Below are 17,275 nucleotides of genomic sequence, written 5' to 3' on the forward strand. Positions count from 1 at the left end.
TTTCTCCTCTACATTGAGGAGACCAAATGCAGATATCGTGACTGCTTTATAGAACTCCTCTATCAGTCCAAAAATGTGACCCTATACTCTCTACTTTGCTCTCATGCTGAACTATACCATCGACCTGAAAGGGGGGCATCAGCTATTTCTCACACCACAGAAAGATGATGCCTGATGTGAGTAATTCCTGCATTTTCTGTTTTTCGAAACAGAAGTAGGCCATTCAGCCTGTCAAACCTGTCCTGCCATTCAATATGATCATAGCTGATCAAGCACTTCAGGGCCTTTTACCCACCAACCAGGCGATGCTTAGGATTAACCCCAAATCACCAATTTGATTATAAATAACGGCTTGTCGGGCTGCAATGTTGACATCTGCTCGACTATATCATCAACCGATAAGAAAGGACATAATTCCAACTCTCTCCCACCCAATAAATAGTTGGAATATATTATTGGCAGTAATTAGGGTAATTATTGAAATTAAAAGGTATTTGACTAAGCGATTTATGTTTGGGTCAGAGTGCATATATCAGAGGACGAATTCGCGAATACATCAGGTAGCATATAGGGCTACAGGTGTAAAGATAATTGAGTAGAGATCAAATTTAAAGCTTATGTTAATGTTGATGGGGCCCATGTTTATTCAGTTTCAGTTGGTGACGATTGATTCTAAACCTTGGTCGAGAGAAATAAATAAAGGGATTAATCTAATAAAGGAAACCTTTACAGCGGTTTTTACATATAGGGATGATCAATTGGGTTTAAGCTCTTTTGGTGATAGGAAATTAATGGGAAGATGAGAGTAATAAAGGTTAGTAGAAATGATGAGTTAAAGATAATATTTCCATGACTCTTTACATTTTTGATGGTCAGAAATTTCTGATCATCAATGAGAAAAAAAGATCAGTTGAAACAAGTCATGGTGGGATGTGAAGGAAGAAGATTAGTTTGGGACTTTCCAGCAAAACCCAGCATAGACACATTTGTGGTATAAATGCCACATAGTTCTTCATAGCAACTTGGGTTTACTGTGCTTGAGTTTATTCTGGCTGGTCACTTTCAACTTACCTTCTCTGTGGCATGTTGCCCCTTGTTTTGAAGAATTTATATAGCTATTCTGTGACAGCCTTACAACTGCCACTATAGACCTGGTGCTTTATTTTGATGACGACTCCACTAGAATTGACAGTTCTGGAAGCCTGGGTTGGGTTATGCTGTGCCCACAGTAATTTGCTGAGGTATTTACCTCCAATGATGGATCACCGTTTCAAAGTTTATGCAAGTTATTTGCCCTTTTCAGGATAAAAGGTGGCACAATTCAGAACTGTAATATTCATATACTTGTGCCTTTAGAATATTGCAGGGCTTTGTCATTCTGACCTCGGCACTGGATTTCATCTTGCATACTCTCTGCAGCAGAGTCGATAGCTGACTGTTGTGCCCTCATCAAACAGTGTTCTGATTGAGGGGTCTTTTCAATCAAATCTATCCCATGCCAGTATTTGGCAAGGTTGTGTTGGCAGCAGCACTTTGTCGTACACTTGCTCTTGGTGTCCTCCGAGTTTGACCCTGGAGACTAGCACTGCAGTGGCTGTGATGCCTGACTTCCTTCAGTTACTTGATATCCGATGGACTTTGAGATGTTTTGTGCTGTAACTGTGTTCAGCATTCATTGCTCCAATTTTCTGATCCGTGCACAGCTCTGGTTATTTTGTTTTGCACCAAGCAGATTGTGTTACTTTATAAAGGTGAAATTGATCGGATGCCAGTTCTTGGACTAAGGGTCAATTCGCAATGTTCTATGTGTGTCTTGCTTGAGAAAATTTTCAATGAACCCACCTTTGATGCAATATGTTTTAGTGTTGGCCTTCCTAGAATTTAGAGACAATAATACCTCTCGTCCAGGAGGATTGTCTGATCCATTGTCTTGGGGATTATTAATTTGACTCTTGATGTAGTTGTCAGTTGTGGCTCATTGGTAGTGCACCCACCACTCAAGCCCAACTCCAGAGAGTGGAGCTATAGCACTATTCAAAGAAGAGTGGGGAGTTCTCTCCAGTTTCCTGGCCAATCATTATCTCAACCATTTTACTTTAAACAAATTATGTGGTTGTTTTGTATTGCTGTTCATGCAAATTTACTGTGCACAAATTGACGGATGTTGCAATTACAGTTCAGAAGCACTTCATTGACTGTAGAGCACTTTGGGATGTCCTGATGTTGTGGAAGGTGCTTATATAAATGCAGTGACATATCACCTAGGACATGGTAGTAGCGTAGCCCTTTTGTTTTGTTATTGTGGTTACTTGAGATTACAATAAAGGTGATCAGGTGAGTTGTTTCAAAGAAGGATCGTATTTGTATAATAAAATAACAGTTTAATAACAACTCAGCAGAACAGTAACTGAAAGCAAGAGCAACAGGCATAGAGGTCTTGCTTGCAGAACACTCTTACGCAAACTAAAAGCCTGCATGTGCTCAACCCTCAATAGATGCCAGTAATACAATTGCATAGGTGAAACGCTTAAGAGCACTACTTAAAATGATGCTCTAACAGCTGTCAAGTGTTTGCTAATGCTGCTTATGCACCCCTATTTTTGCCAGATGTGTCTTCTGATTTGATTTATTAGTGTCACGTGTATTAGTATACAGTGAAAAGTATTGTTTCTTGCGCGCTATGCAGACAAAGCATACCATTCATAGAGAAGGAAACAAGAGAGTGCAGAATGTAATGTTATAGTCATAACTAGGGTGTAGAGAAAGATCAACTTAATGCAAGGTAAGTCCATTCAAAAGTCTGATGGCAGCAGGAAAGAAGCTGTTCTTGAGTCGGTTGGTACATGTCCTCAGACTTTTGTATCTTTTTCCCAACGGAAGAAGGTGCGTGGGGTCCTTGATTATACTGGCTGCTCTGCTGAGGCAGCGGGCAGTGTAGACAGTCAGCGGATGGAGGCTGGTTTGCGTGATGGACTGGGCTTCATTCACAATCCTTTGTAGTTTCTTGCGATCTTGGACAGAGCAGGAGCCATACCAAGCTGTGGTACAACCAGAAAGAATGCTTTCTACGGTGCGTCTGTAAAAGCTGTAGTGGACATGCCAAATTGCCTTAGTCTTCTGAGAAAGTAGAGGCAGTGGGCTTTCTTAGCGTTGGTGATCTGGGCACCTAAAAGCTTGAAGCTCTCAACCATTTTTACTTTGTTCCCATTGATGTAGACAGGGGCATATCCTCCACTATACCTTCTGGAGTCGATGGCTATCTCCAGCGTTTTGTGTTTGAATCTAATACTGGATTATGGGCAAACGTCTCTTGTTCATTTTAAATGTCTTGGATGAAAGGAGTTGGGTGGTCTAAAATTGTAATTGTAAATGTGAAATTACAGCAAAAAAAAATTTGAATGTTAACATTCTTGTATCTGTAGATTGCATGCAGCTAGTGTGAACAATGGGAAGGAAATCGGTGCTATTTTGAACTGGGATTAAAGAATATTGTTGGGCTGAAATAATGAGAATTTTAATAATGAATAATGAGTCTACTGTACCTGACTGAATACTGACAGTCACAAAAATGGATTTGCATTCCCTAGCATTGAGACCTTGTGAGAATGCATTCACCCAAAAATTAAATGGGAAATTGTATAGACAGCTGTCAAGTAAAATGTAACCTTTTCTAATAGCTTTATTTTGGAATTGCTTCTAGTGCGTGGTCATTGGTCTACAATCCACTGGAGAAGCAAGAACTCTTGAAGCCCTGGAGGAAGGTGGTGGTGAACTGAATGATTTTGTTTCAACTGCTAAGTAAGTTTACACGGTACAACTGTCCACAATTGTAAATTTTAATCGTGTTTTTAAAAGCAATCAAAAGCTGTATTAATTTTGATAAATATCTAATACAAGGAAGGAAAACGTTGTCTGAAGGGTTGAGGACTAAGTTTATTGCTTCTGTGTTTGCTTTGTTAATTAGCTGGGAAGCCCTTCAGGATTTCCTGATGTCATCAGGCTGTATCTATATAAATGCATGTTTTATAAAAGTTCTGAAGAAACAGCAGGCACATAAATGTAAGGAAGAATTTTAAAAACCGTCCACCGTACAGTTTATTATTTGAATAGTTTTGCATGAAAAGATTCTTTTGAAATGTTTGTCATTGGCCCGTGTCAAACATTAGAATGTTGTATGTCCATGCTGGATTGCTGTGATTTATTTGGACAATTTATGAATGCTGTATACAGTTTAAGTATTGCTAACAATTACTGTAGGCAAACTGCACCAATGTTTTTACAAAAACATGCCATTTTACATATTAAAGCCATATTCTAAGATTCCCTGATGCTATACATGGGAAGATCTGGGGTTCACTGTAGTCCATTGATCAACGTAACCCCACACAAGACTCATCACTTGAACATGCACTATTGAAAAAATATTTTAGAAAGAAAGATGTATTTGTGTAAGGCTTTCTCAATTTCAGGATGTCCCAAAACACTTGCCAGCCATTAAAGTACTTTTTCAAAAGTTACTTAACTGTTGACAGATACGTGGGAACCAATTTCTGTACAATGAAAGAAAAATCTTTTGGTACTTCGGGTTCTAAACAGAAGATCATGAAGTTAATCGTTAATCAACATGTCTTCTGTTTGTAGCATGAAGTATATAAATGTGTTTTGTATGTGTACTCTTAAAATGTAGGTGAGGCTGAATCCCTGACTGGGTCAGTCAGTCAGCTAGTCAGTCATACTGACCAGGAAAGATCTGTATTTGATCTGTACTGAGTTTTCTGTTCTCAGCCCAGGTGATTGTTGATACTCCAGTTAGTACATGGGGCGGGGACAATCATTGAATGTACCCAACCCTGATCATTGTTTGTTAAATCCTCCTCGAAAGTGCATGGATTAGGATAGGATGGGACTCAGACCTGAGGACAGATAGATAGCTTGTCAACTTGCTGAAAGCTGTAATGTGTACAATAGTAGTGGAACTAATAACACCCATAGAAACAGTTATGGTAGGAGGAAGTTTAAAATCTGTTCAGATTGAAGAATGTAGGACAATAGTTTAATTCTGTGAAAATGAGTTATCATTTTATTCATGTGTTAACTGTTTAATATTTGGTGTAAAATTGACAGTTCTTGGCCTGAACAGCAGTTGACTATGTAACTTAAAGAAATGTTGTAATCATTTCAGGGGAGTCCTACAGTCTTTAGTTGAGAAACACTTTCCAGCACCTGACAGAAAGAAGCTGTACAGTTTGTTGGGGATAGATATGAGTTTGCCCAGCAATCATGACTCTCCCATGGACAGCCCATCAAGACAGAGTAAAGGAAAAAAGAGAAAAGGTACAAATTTTCTTTATTCATGTTGCTAATTGTCACCAATGAGCACTTTCTACTGTGTGGCTGCCAACCAAAGCCATAAACAATGATCTTTCGTCATTGCTATGTAAACTGGATCTATGATTTGTTAAACCATTTGCAATAAAAAATAATCAGCCTATATATATATATATATATATATATATATATATATATATATATATAAACACACACACACACACAATTATATCCCTGAGGTTACAAATTTTATAGACTTTGTACTTGAGTTCAGCTTTGCATAAGTAAACGTCATATCTGCTTTCTAGTTGAGTAATAGTGTGGTCTGGAAATCATAACATGGAATTCCTTTTGCATTCTGACTAATCTCATTGATGATCCATGTATATTCTTCTGTCTTTAGAGTGCGTTAAAAGCATCAGCAGCGCAAGACAGAAATGTAAGCCAAAATAAGTGATTGGACAGCATACACCTTTCACCATGAAATCCACCAATTCCCTATCACTTGTACACAATATTCCCAAGTGTAGCCTCATCACCGACTTAAGCAACTGTAATATAATACCCTGACTGATGAAGGCCAGTGTGCTAAACTCATTCACCCTATCTATCTCTGACGCTGCTTTCAATGAACTATGTACTTGTACTCCTACGTCCCTCTGTTCCTCAACACTTCCCAGGGCCCTACTATTGAATGTATAAGTCCTTTCCTGGTTTGACTTGCCAAAATGCAACACCTCACAATGTACTGAAATCCATTTGCCAATCCTCGGGCCCACTTCCCTAACTGATCAAGATCTCCCCCTGTTGCATTTCCTCCGGGTGCCCTGGTTTTCTCCCACATTCTGAAAGATGTGCTGGTTCGGTTCATTGACCTGAACAGGCACTGGACTGTGGCGACTAGGGGAATTTCACAGTAGCTTCATTGCAGTGTTAATGTAAGCCTTACTTGTGACAAATAAACTTTAAAGTGAATGAAAATATATTTTCTTGCCATTCCAGGCCTAAACTTGTGAACTAGATGTTCCTAAGATCACTTGCTTTGTCTTCCCCAGTTACAAGCTGTATGCATTCATAAGCTAGTCAGTGGTATTTGGCTAGAGAGAAAGGTAAAGATTATTCTTTGACCTCTGTCAGCTCTGTGCAGGAGATTGGCCCACAGTTCTGTCAAAGTTTTATGTCTCTCCTTCAATGTGGAGCTGATGATGCTGGTTTGCCTCATTTGGCTCATTTCCTCTGCTGGGTATGCTGAATTAAAATGAGTAAACCTCTCTGTCCTAAAGCAACATTTGTTCTGTCTTTGTGCTAGTTGACACAGACTTCCTGTCCCAAATACTGTAAAATTTCATGCCTTCTCTCTAAATTTCTCCATGACTTTGCCTCATCTTTCTTCTGTATTCTCCAACAGTCCTACCTCTTCTACCCGTCCACCCTTCCTATTTCTAAACACTTCACTCCTTTAGATTCTATATTGCCTCCCCTCACCCTATTATTGCAGGGTCTTCAGAAGCCTTGACCCTAATACTTGGAATTTTTTTCCATCATTGCTGATCTCTTCTAAGCCCATATTGTGATCCAAACATTGGCAAACTCCTTGTCTTTCCTTATTTTTTTTGACTGAGCATCTGTTTACTTTGTGTCTACCTGAAGCGCGCTGGGCATTTTTGTTCAGGATTAACTTCATTTGCAGCTTTCTATAACTATATGCATGTAAATTCAGGAAGTAGTTTTTTGACAGGGGACCCTTGTAAATTTTGTTTTTAAGCCAACGAGGACAAAAGGGAAGCAAAAAAGCCCCGCAAAAGCAAAGGTCTTGCTGGGAGCAGCTCTTCAGAGAGTGAATCTGAAGTATCTGAAAGTGAAGGGAGTGATGAAGAAAGCTTTCTCTCCGTCAGTTCTGGTGATGATGACTTTAACCCTTTCAGAGATGAATCTTCTGATGAAGAAGATGGTAAGTCAGTGAAAGTGACAAACGTAATTTTCTGATGGACAAAAAAATGCAAGCAAAATTCAGCAATGTTATCCCTGTTGTAATTCACTGCACTCAGCACAGAGTGAGGACTTAACACTGGACAACAGAATTTTAAACCATGTAGTATACAACTTGCATGGTATCTTTATTATAATCCAACAACATCCCAGAATGTTCCAGAGGAGGTGGAACAACTTTGATCCTGAACAGGAATTTGTCAGTTAGGGAGTGGATCAAAGGAGGAGTGAAGGAATACATTTTGAGGCTTTTGATGATGAGAAATATATTAGGTTGGATTTAGATACAAGGGGGAATTCTAAACTGGCTTCATAGCTGCAGACTGCCACCACAATTGGTGTCTCGGGTGGGGAGGAGGATCCCATAGCCAGGCTCTGAAAATTAAAAAGTGTGAACTGATGTTTAAATGTGGTGCGTGACTTCAGGTATGGACTGAAATTGTGGAATGCTTTGTTGCTGAAGATATTTGTGGTGAATTGGGAGTTATTGCTGATGCACAAGTTGGGAAGGAGCATGGTAGGCAGGTCATAATACAGAGATTGGTTTTATTGCGCAAATTGTGGTCTTGCTGAGGGATTGGATGTAGGATTGAAATTCAGCTCCATGTCGAGTGGGGTAATTGGAGAAGACTGGCCCTGGGGATGTGTTTCTTTTGTGCAGTGATGCAATTTTCAAAAGAAAGAATGGAGATCGATGTTTGAGATACAACAGTTGCTTTCTTTGAGATTAAGAATATCAAAGGAATTGGTGAGAGTCCTGAAGGTTAGTTTCTCTACGTGAGAAACTCGAGTATGTCCTGGGGAGCGTAAAGGCTTGTGATGCAGCAGGATAGTGAACAGGTTTGATTCATCTCTGATACTGAGAAATATCGATGACTTTCTGTCCCAGAGAGATGAAAGGAATGGAAAGAAGATGGGTTGTGCTGGAGGGAGGAATTTGAGTTTGTATCATGAGTAAAGTAACCAAAACTTCATACCGACTAAGGTGGTGTTATTATGGATAGATGACCAGCATGAGAGTTGGGAAGGTGGTGTGCTGGTAAGAGTACCATGGCGCTGCTTCTGGATTGGAGGGTAAGGGTAAAAAGGAATCATTAGCAGGACATCAATATACTGAGGGTGACAAAGAAATATGGTGAGGCCTCTTTGTAGCAAGATTAATTGGATGCCATGGTTATGTGTTACAATCTCAGTTGATATAACTGGACGGGAACATCCCAGAATGGAACTCTGGCTCAAAAGACCGTAACTTGTTACAGTTTTCAGTGTGGAGGAACAGTCACATGACCACAAATTAGCTTTAACAACAAAAACATTTATTAAAATGGATTATAATACAATACACCTTAGCTTAACAAAAACACAGATTTTAGCATTAACACGAATGACACAGTATAATTTAAGTTACAATGGTCACATTAGCACAGTTCCTTTGACGCTCACTGTCCTTTTGACAAACACAAGATGACTGCAGTCAATCATAGAATCCTTACAGTGCAGAAAGAGGCCATTTAGCTAATTGAGCCTGCATAGACTCTCCAAAAGAGCACCCTACCCAGGCCGGCACCTCCACCCTTTGCCTGCAACCCCGTGCATTTACCATGGCTAATCCACCTAACCCACACCAAGTATGTATGTGGATTTCTCCACAAAATCCCATCCCCCCCCATAAAACTCCAAGGTGTTTTGTGAAGATAGCCTGGACCCAAAGTTTTTACATTTGAATTTGGCACAGGTGAGCAACTGTGTTTAACTCCAGCCATGATTCAAGTGACACACTGGAAGCTTTTATCTTACAAAATTTATGTAAGAATAGTTAACATGAGAAAAAAGCATGACTTTTACCACTTACAGGAATCAACATGATATAAACCTTAATAAACCTATGATGTTCCAAGATAAGCAACACCCAACAAACACACGTCTTTCTAGACTTCACATAAAAAAGCAAGTATGCTCACGTGATGCTGGATTTTGCAGCTTTTTAACATCTGCTGTGGAGAGCCTCTAGTTGCTAAGAAACGTGCTACTTTTTTTTCCCACTGCAGCGCTCTAAGCACAATAGAATCCCAACTGGAACTGAAACCAACCCCCATACAAACAAACACCTTTTCTCCAGCATGAAATCTAACTGCACTTTCCTTCCAGGCACAGAAATATTAAATTAAACCCACTTGCTTTTAATATTCACCCATATAAATACAAATCCCTTAAAGCTACCTTTGTAGATAGGGCTTTAAACTAGATAGTGTGGGGGGGGGGGGGGGGAGAGGGTTCAGTTGTATGGAGAATTAGGAAATCAAAGTTAAAGGAGAGGGTAGAAGTGCAGGTTAATGGAGCTGATGGCTCAGGAGAAGTTAGTAAAATTTTCAGACCACGTAATAAAGCAGAGTATAGAAAGTGACAGGAATCTAATCTCCGGCAGATCAAAAAAGGTGACAAGTATGAGAAGGGAGATGGTCAATGCAGGACTGAGGGTATTGTACCTCAACACATGCAGTATATGGAACAAGGTAAATGAGCTTGTTGCACATGTTGAAATTGGCTGGTAATGTTGTGGGCATGACAAGGGGATCAGGGCTGGGATCTAAATATCCAAGGATATTTAGATCCCAGCCCTGATCTCCTTTACTAAAGTCCATATAAGCTAAAGTCTATATGGACTTTAGTAAAGCGTTTGACAAAGTCCCCCTCATGGTAGGTTGGTGCAAAAGGTTGGATCTCATGGGATAAAGGGGGAGGTGGCTAGATGGGTGGAGAACTGGCTTGGTCACAGAAGACAGAGGGTGGTAGTGGAAGGGTCTTTTTCCGGCTGGATGCCAGTGACTAGTGGTGTTCGTGTCGATATGCGCGATCTTCTTGGAGATCCTCTCCACTTGGAGCTGGCAGTTTGCGGTGTCGATGGTAATCATGATGTAGAGATGCTGGCGTTGGACTGGGGTAAACACAGTAAGAAGTTTAACAACACCAGGTTAAAGTCCAACAGGTTTATTTGGTAGCAAAAGCCACACAAGCTTTCGGAGCTCCAAGCCCCTTCAGGTGAGTCTTCAGGACTCGCCTGAAGAAGGGGCTTGGAGCTCCGAAAGCTTGTGTGGCTTTTGCTACCAAATAAACCTGTTGGACTTTAACCTGGTGTTGTTAAACTTCTTACTGTGTTTACCCCAGTCCAACGCCGACATCTCCACATCATGACTAGTGGTGTTCCGCAGGGCTCTGTATTGGGACCTCTGCTGTTTGTGATTTATATAAACGATCTGGAAGAAGGTGTAACTGGGGGGATTAGTAAGTTTGCGGACGACACAAAAATGGCTGGACTCGCAGATAGCGAGGAACATTCAGAGGCTACAGAAGGATATAGATAGGCTGGAAATTTGGGCAAAGAAATGGCAGATGGAGTTCAATCCTAAATGCGAAGTGATGCATTTTGGTAGAACTAACGTAGGGGGGAGCTATACAATAAATGGCAGAACCATAAAGGGTATAGATACGCAGAGGGACCTGGGTGTGCAAGTCCACAGATCCTTGAAGGTGACGTCACAGGTGGAGAAGGTAGTGAATAAGGCATATGGCATGCTTGCCTTTATAGGACGGGGCATAGAGTATAAAAGTTGGGGTCTGATGTTGCAGTTGTATAGAACGTTGGTTCGGCCGCATTTGGAATACTGCGCCCAGTTCTGGTCGCCACACTACCAGAAGGACGTGGAGGCTTTAGAGAGAGTGCAGAGGAGGTTTACCAGGACGTTGCCTGGTATGGAAGGGCTTAGTTATGAGGAGAGATTGGGTAAACTGGGGTTGTTCTCACTGGAAAGATGGAGGATGAGGGGGTGACCTAATAGAGGTGTATAAAATTATGAAAGGCATAGATAGGGTGAACGGTGGGAAGCTTTTTCCCAGGTCGGTGGTGACGTTCATGAGGGGTCATAAGTTGAAGGTGAGGGGGGGAAGGTTTAACACGGATATCAGAAGGACGTATTTTACACAGGGTGGTGGGGGCCTGGAATGCGCTGCCGGGCAAGGTGGTGAAGGCGGACACACTGGGAACGTTTAAGACTTATCTAGATAGCCACATGAACGGAGTGGGAATGGAGGGATAGAAAAGAATGGTCTAGTTTGGACCAGGGAGCGGCGCGGGCTTGGAGGGCCGAAAGGCCTGTTCCTGTGCTGTATTGTTCTTTCTTTGTTCTTTGATATGTGTCCTATTGGAAGGGCAGGCAGATGGGCAAAGGGCGCGGGGTTGCATTGTTAGTAAGGAATGAAGTTCAATCGATAGCAAGTAGTGATATAGGATCAGGAGGTTTAGAATCTCTGGGTAGAGTTAAGGAATCGCAAAGGTAGAAGGACCCTGATGGGAGTTATGTACAGGCCCCCTAGCAATAGTCAGGATGTGGGGCAGAAAATAAATCGGGAGATAGACAAGGCATATAAAAAAGGCAATGTTACAATAATCATGGGGGGCTTCAATATGCAGGTGGATTGGGAAAATCAGGTAGGTAGTGGATCCCAAGTAAAGGAATTTGTGGAATGTCTAAGAGTATTTTAGAGCAGCTTGTGACAGTGCCTACTAGGGAATAGGCAATTCTGGATTTGGTGATGTGTAGTGAGGCAGACTTGATTAGGGAGCTTAAGGTGAAGGAACTCTTAGGGAGCAGCGACCAGAATATGATAGAATTTACCTTGCAGTTTGAGAGGGAGAAGTTGGAATCAGATGTAACGGTATTACAATTAAATAAAGGTAACTACAAAGAAATGAGGGAGGAGCTGGCCAGAGTTGATTGGAAAGGGAGCCTAGCAGGGAAGATAGTGGAACAGCAATGGCAGGAGCTTTTGAGTAACACTCTGGAGGCACAACAGAAATTCATCCCAAGGAGGAGGAAACGTGCTGAGGGGAGGACAAGGCATCCATGGCTGACGAGGGAAGTCAAGGACAGCATAAAAGAAAAAGCTTACAAAGTGGCAAGGATTAGGGGGAAGCCTTTAAAAGCGAGCAGAGGACAACTAAAAAAGCAATAAGGCGGGAAGAAGATGAAATATGAGTGTAAGCTAGCTAGTAATATAAAAGAAGATGGGAAGAGTTTTAGTATATAAAAGGTAAAAGAGGCAAAAAAAGCCATTGGACCACTGGAAAATGAGGCTGAGAAGCAATAATAGGAAACAAAGCAATGGCAGAGGAACTGAATAATTACTTTGCATCGGTCTTCACGGTGGAAGACACCATTGGGATGCCAGAGCTGCAGGAGAATCAGGGGGCACAGCTGAGTGTAGTGGCCATCACCTAAGGAGAAGGTTCTGGGGAAATGAAGGTCGATAAATCACCTGGACCAGATAGACTACACCCCAGGGTTCTAAAAGAGAGAGCTGAGGCAATTGTGGAGGCATTGGTGGTGATCTTTCAGGAATCACTGGAGGCAGGGTGGGTATCAGAGGACTGGAAAGTAGCTAATGTAATGCCGCTGTTTAAGAAGGGAGGGAGGCAGCAGATGGGAAATTATAGGCCGGTTAGCCTGACTTTGGTCATTAGCAAGATTTTAGAGTCCATTACTAAAGCTGAGATCGCAGAGTACTTGGAAGTGCATGATAAAGTAAGACTGAGTCAGCACGGCTTTGTCAAGGGGAGGTCATGTCTCACAAATCTGTTAAGAGTTCTTTGAGGAGGTAACAAGGAAGTTCGATAAAGGAGAACCAGTGGACATGATTTATTTAGATTTCCAGAAGGCCTTTGACAAGGTGCCGCATAGGAGACTGTTAAATAAGTTAAGAGCCCATGGTGTTATGGGTAAGATCCTGGCATGGAACAAGGATTGGCTGACTGGCAGAAGGCAGAGAGGGTAAAGGGATCTTTTACAGGATAGCAGCCGGTGACTAATGGTGTGCCTCAGGTCAGTGCTGGGACCACAACTTTTCACAATATACATTAACGATTTGGAGGAAGGAACTGAAGGCACTGTTGCTAAGTTTGCAGATGATACAAAGATATGTATTTAGAGGGACAGGTAGTATTGAGGAAGCAGGGGGGCTGCAGAAAGACTTGGACAGACTAGGAGAGTGGGCAAAGAAGTGGCAGATGGAATACAATGTGGAAAAGTGAGAGGTTATGCACTTTGGAAGGAGGAATGGAGGCATAGACTATTTTCTAAATGGGAAAATGTTTAGGAAATCAGAAACACAAAGGGACTTGGGAGTCCTTGTTCAAGATTCTCAACGTTAATGTGCAGGTTCAGTCGGCAGTTAGGAAGGCAAATGCAATGTTAGCATTCATGTTGAGGGGGCTAGAATACAAGAGAAGGGATGTACTTCTGAGGCTGTAAAAGGCTCTGGTCAGACCCCATTTGAAGTATTGTGAGCAGTTTTGGGCTCCATATCTAAAAGGATGTGCTGACCTTGGAAAGAGTCCAGAGGAGGTTCACAAGAATGATCCCTGGAATGAAGAGCTTGTCATATGAGGAATGGTTGAGGACTCTGGGTCTGTACTCGTTGGAGTTTAGAAGGATGAAGGGGAATCTTATTGAAACTTACAGGATACTGCGAGGCCTGAATACAGTGGATGTGGAGAGGATGTTTCCACAAGTAGGAAAAACTAGAACCAGAGGGCACAATCTCAGGCTGAAGGGACGATCCTTTAGAACAGAGATGAGGAATAATTTCTTCAGCCAAAGAGTGGTGAATCTGTGGAACTCTTTGCCACAAAAGGCTGTGGAGGCCAGGTCATTGAGTGTCTTTAAGATAGAGATAGGTTCTTGATTAATAAGGGGTTATGGGGAAAAGGCAGGAGTATGGTGATGAGAAAAGTATCAGCCATAATTGAATGGTGGAGCAGATTCAATGGGTCGTGTGGTCTAATTGTGCTCCTATGTCTTATAGTCTCCTAACTATGTGGGGAAGTTCAGTAGCGAGGTTACTTAAATTCCGAACTAATTTAGTGTGATATTTAAATCTGCTACCATGAGATCCACGGGTAGTTAAACTTCTTTCTTATTTAATGTATGCTCAATTTCTGTTTACCATTTTATTATTTTTGCTGTTTCAATCAGATCCTTGGTTAGTGAGGAAGGACCGCAAGAAGGATAAAGACAAGAAAAAGAAGAAGAAAAGTATTGATCCAGATTCTATCCAAAGTGCCTTACTAGCATCTGGCCTTGGATCAAAAAAGCCCAGCTTCTCCACAAGCACAGTCAGCAGCACAACAAATAATGCACTCCCTTCAGGTACAAATGTTGGAAATGTAAAAGTATTCAGCCACAGTTAAGAATTGAAATTTCATTTCATACAAATGTTCAACATTTAAGTAGAAATAAGACTGTATTCATGCACGTACTTTGTATCCTTATTCTGGCACTGAGATTTAGACTAAGGATTTTTAAATCTGAAAATGTCAAGTCCCTTACCAATGTGACTTAATTTTTTCTTCCTCTCTGTGCTCCAAATAAAATTCAGGTAACAGCAGCCATAGTATAGTCGCCAGCCAGGATGCAGTGGAACGAGCTCAGCAAATGAAACGAGAGTTGCTTGAAAAGCTAGAGAGGCTTGCTGAGGATCTGCCTCCCAACACGCTGGATGAATTAATAGATGAACTTGGCGGTCCAGATAATGTAGCAGAGGTCAGTTCAAAGAGCGTGTTGGAATATGCATGCATTTACAACAAGAAGGATTTGTATTTATTTAACATCTTCGATGTAGCCTAAAGACCCCAAAGTGCGTCATAGAGCTTTTATCCAACAACATTTGATGCTGAACAACATGAAATAATACAACAAATGAGGAAAAGCTTATATGGAGCGCTTTAAAAGAAGTAGCGAGGCAGAGGAAATGAATTTAGGCCGCAGTATTTAAAGTACAACTGACTGAAGCAATGTAAATCAGAATTGCACAAGAGGTGTCTTTCAGAGAGCCAGTGCAGATTCGATGGGCTGATTGGCCTGTTCCTGCACTGTAAAGATTCTGTGTAGCGATCCAAAGACTTGCTGTCACCCCACCTCATGCAGGCGTGAAAGGCAATGCTGCAGAGACATATGAAAATATCATAAATTTGCAGCTGATTCATTGCCACACTTGAAACCAAAGTAAGTCAGTGCGGACAGAGCCGTGTGTGAATGTGACTTGGCCTGAGTTAAGATATGGGCAGTAGGATTTTGGACGAGCTCAACTTTATGGATGTTGGAAGCCAATGAGGAGAGTGATGGAATAGTCAAGTCTAGAGCTGAAGCAGTGGCAAAGTTGGCAACTTTGTCTTGATGATGGAGCAGATATATGGCTGGAAGCGCTTCTTACTGTTAAATGTGACACTGAGGCTGCAAATGGTCTGATTCTGTCTCTCAGTTGCTACTGAGGGGGGTGGAATTGGGGGATGGAATGAGGTTTGGAACTTAAGTCTGTGGTGGAGCCCAAAGCAGTGGTTTCCATCTTCTCTATATTTAATTTGGGGAACATTTTGGTTGTCCAGAATTGGATGTTGGGCAAGCCACATGATAATTCTCAGACAGAAGAGTCTGAGTGGTGGTGAAATAGAGTTGGGTGTCACCATTGTACATGTGGAGTCTAAAATGTTTGTGGATGGTATTAGCAAGCGGCAGAATATAGATGAGAAATGGGAGGGAGTCTAGTATAAGTCCTTGGGGAAGTACCAGAGCTAATGGAATATGTAGGGAAGGAAAGGGAAATTTGGCAGTACTGATTAGAAGCTATTTGGGGTATTCTCAAGCCTTTCAAATAGAGGAAGGAGGGAGCGGAGCAGATGTACAGGAGTGTTGACACTGGGGAACTTGAAATCCCCATATATTGTTTGGGGTAATAGATTAAAAGATAAGGAAGGGAAAACATTTCTGAAATGCATTCAGGAGAACTTTGATCAGCATATTCTTGTTCCAACTTGGAAGGAGCCATTCTGCATCTGGTTCTGGGGAATGATATGGGCCTTTGAGAATGTGATGTTTCAGGCACACGGTTAGGAATATTACAAGGATGAAAAGCAGGGGAACCAAAGCTATGGCTTCTTGAATGCTATGGGAAATGGAGAACATGATGAAACAAAGGCGTTCAACGCACTAAAATAAGGTAGGCAATGAAAAGCTGTTCCCATTAGCTGATGAACCAGAAGGCACAGATTTATGGCTTTGGGCAAGAATTACCAAGAGGAGTGGGTATGGGAATACGAGGAAGACCTTTATTACCCAATAAGTAATGTCATGGAATGGGCTCCTAGAGGATGATGGAAGGTAAGACAAAGAAAATTGAATTAATACATGAGGGAGATTAACTTAAGGTTGCAGGGATAGAGCGGGGGAATGGGACTAATTAGTTTACTTTACACTGTTAGCATAGACTTGATGGGCCACATGGCTAGTTGTGCCATAATGACTTTAACTCGAGGTGATTCTTTGACTGCAGGTGAGTAAATAAGAATGGAACTAGCTGAGGGCAATCCCATCCAACTGTATAAGGAGAAAAGACATGGCGAGGGTGGGACAGTCAGTTGTGCCAGAGACTGCAGGCAGATTTTGTTTTTGTCACATTCATATAGGATATCACTTGTGACTTTGATAAGGATCTTTTCCTGTGGTACTTGCCTGAAGAGAATCAAACTTGCAATTGTATGAAAGATGGGCATGGATTTGCGAGGATGTTCAAGCACTTTGGAGAGGAAAGAAAGGTCAGGAAAAGGATGTTAGTGTGCATAGAAGGGGGGGGTCAAGGTTTTTTGGTGAAGGACAATGACTGCAAATTTACTGGGAGAAGACGGCAGTAGAGGAGCAACAGTTAACTGAACATTTAGTGTTGATATTCCGTTGTTACAAATGAGGTATGGCTATGTGGATACCGTGCTAACAATGCTGCATGTCTGCCTCTTGGTGTTTTGATATACTCAGTAACTAAAAATAGCTTCCACTATTCGTGTAGTTGCAGCTCCTTACTGCTGAAAATGCTGATGCTCATTCCCACCCCATTTCCCAGTCTCCCTCTTGGA

The 17,275-nt window shown here is 41.6% G+C and overlaps 1 protein-coding gene across 4 annotated transcripts in view; it reads left to right on the forward strand.

Moving 5' to 3' along the window:
- The window catches only part of sbno1 (strawberry notch homolog 1 (Drosophila)), a 127,957-nt gene that overhangs the window by 55,528 nt on the left and 55,154 nt on the right, over nt 1-17,275 (forward strand). For all 4 annotated transcript variants that reach the window (XM_078227107.1, XM_078227108.1, XM_078227105.1 and 1 more), the window contains 5 exons: nt 3,701-3,798; nt 5,183-5,334; nt 7,094-7,279; nt 14,346-14,519; nt 14,749-14,912. In XM_078227107.1, the coding sequence (XP_078083233.1) occupies nt 3,701-3,798; nt 5,183-5,334; nt 7,094-7,279; nt 14,346-14,519; nt 14,749-14,912 (774 nt within the window). The remainder of the gene's footprint in view (nt 1-3,700; nt 3,799-5,182; nt 5,335-7,093; nt 7,280-14,345; nt 14,520-14,748; nt 14,913-17,275) is intronic.

This window comes from Mustelus asterias, chromosome 13 (genome assembly GCF_964213995.1).
Source record: "Mustelus asterias chromosome 13, sMusAst1.hap1.1, whole genome shotgun sequence".
In the NCBI taxonomy this organism is placed as follows: Eukaryota; Metazoa; Chordata; class Chondrichthyes; order Carcharhiniformes; family Triakidae; genus Mustelus; species Mustelus asterias.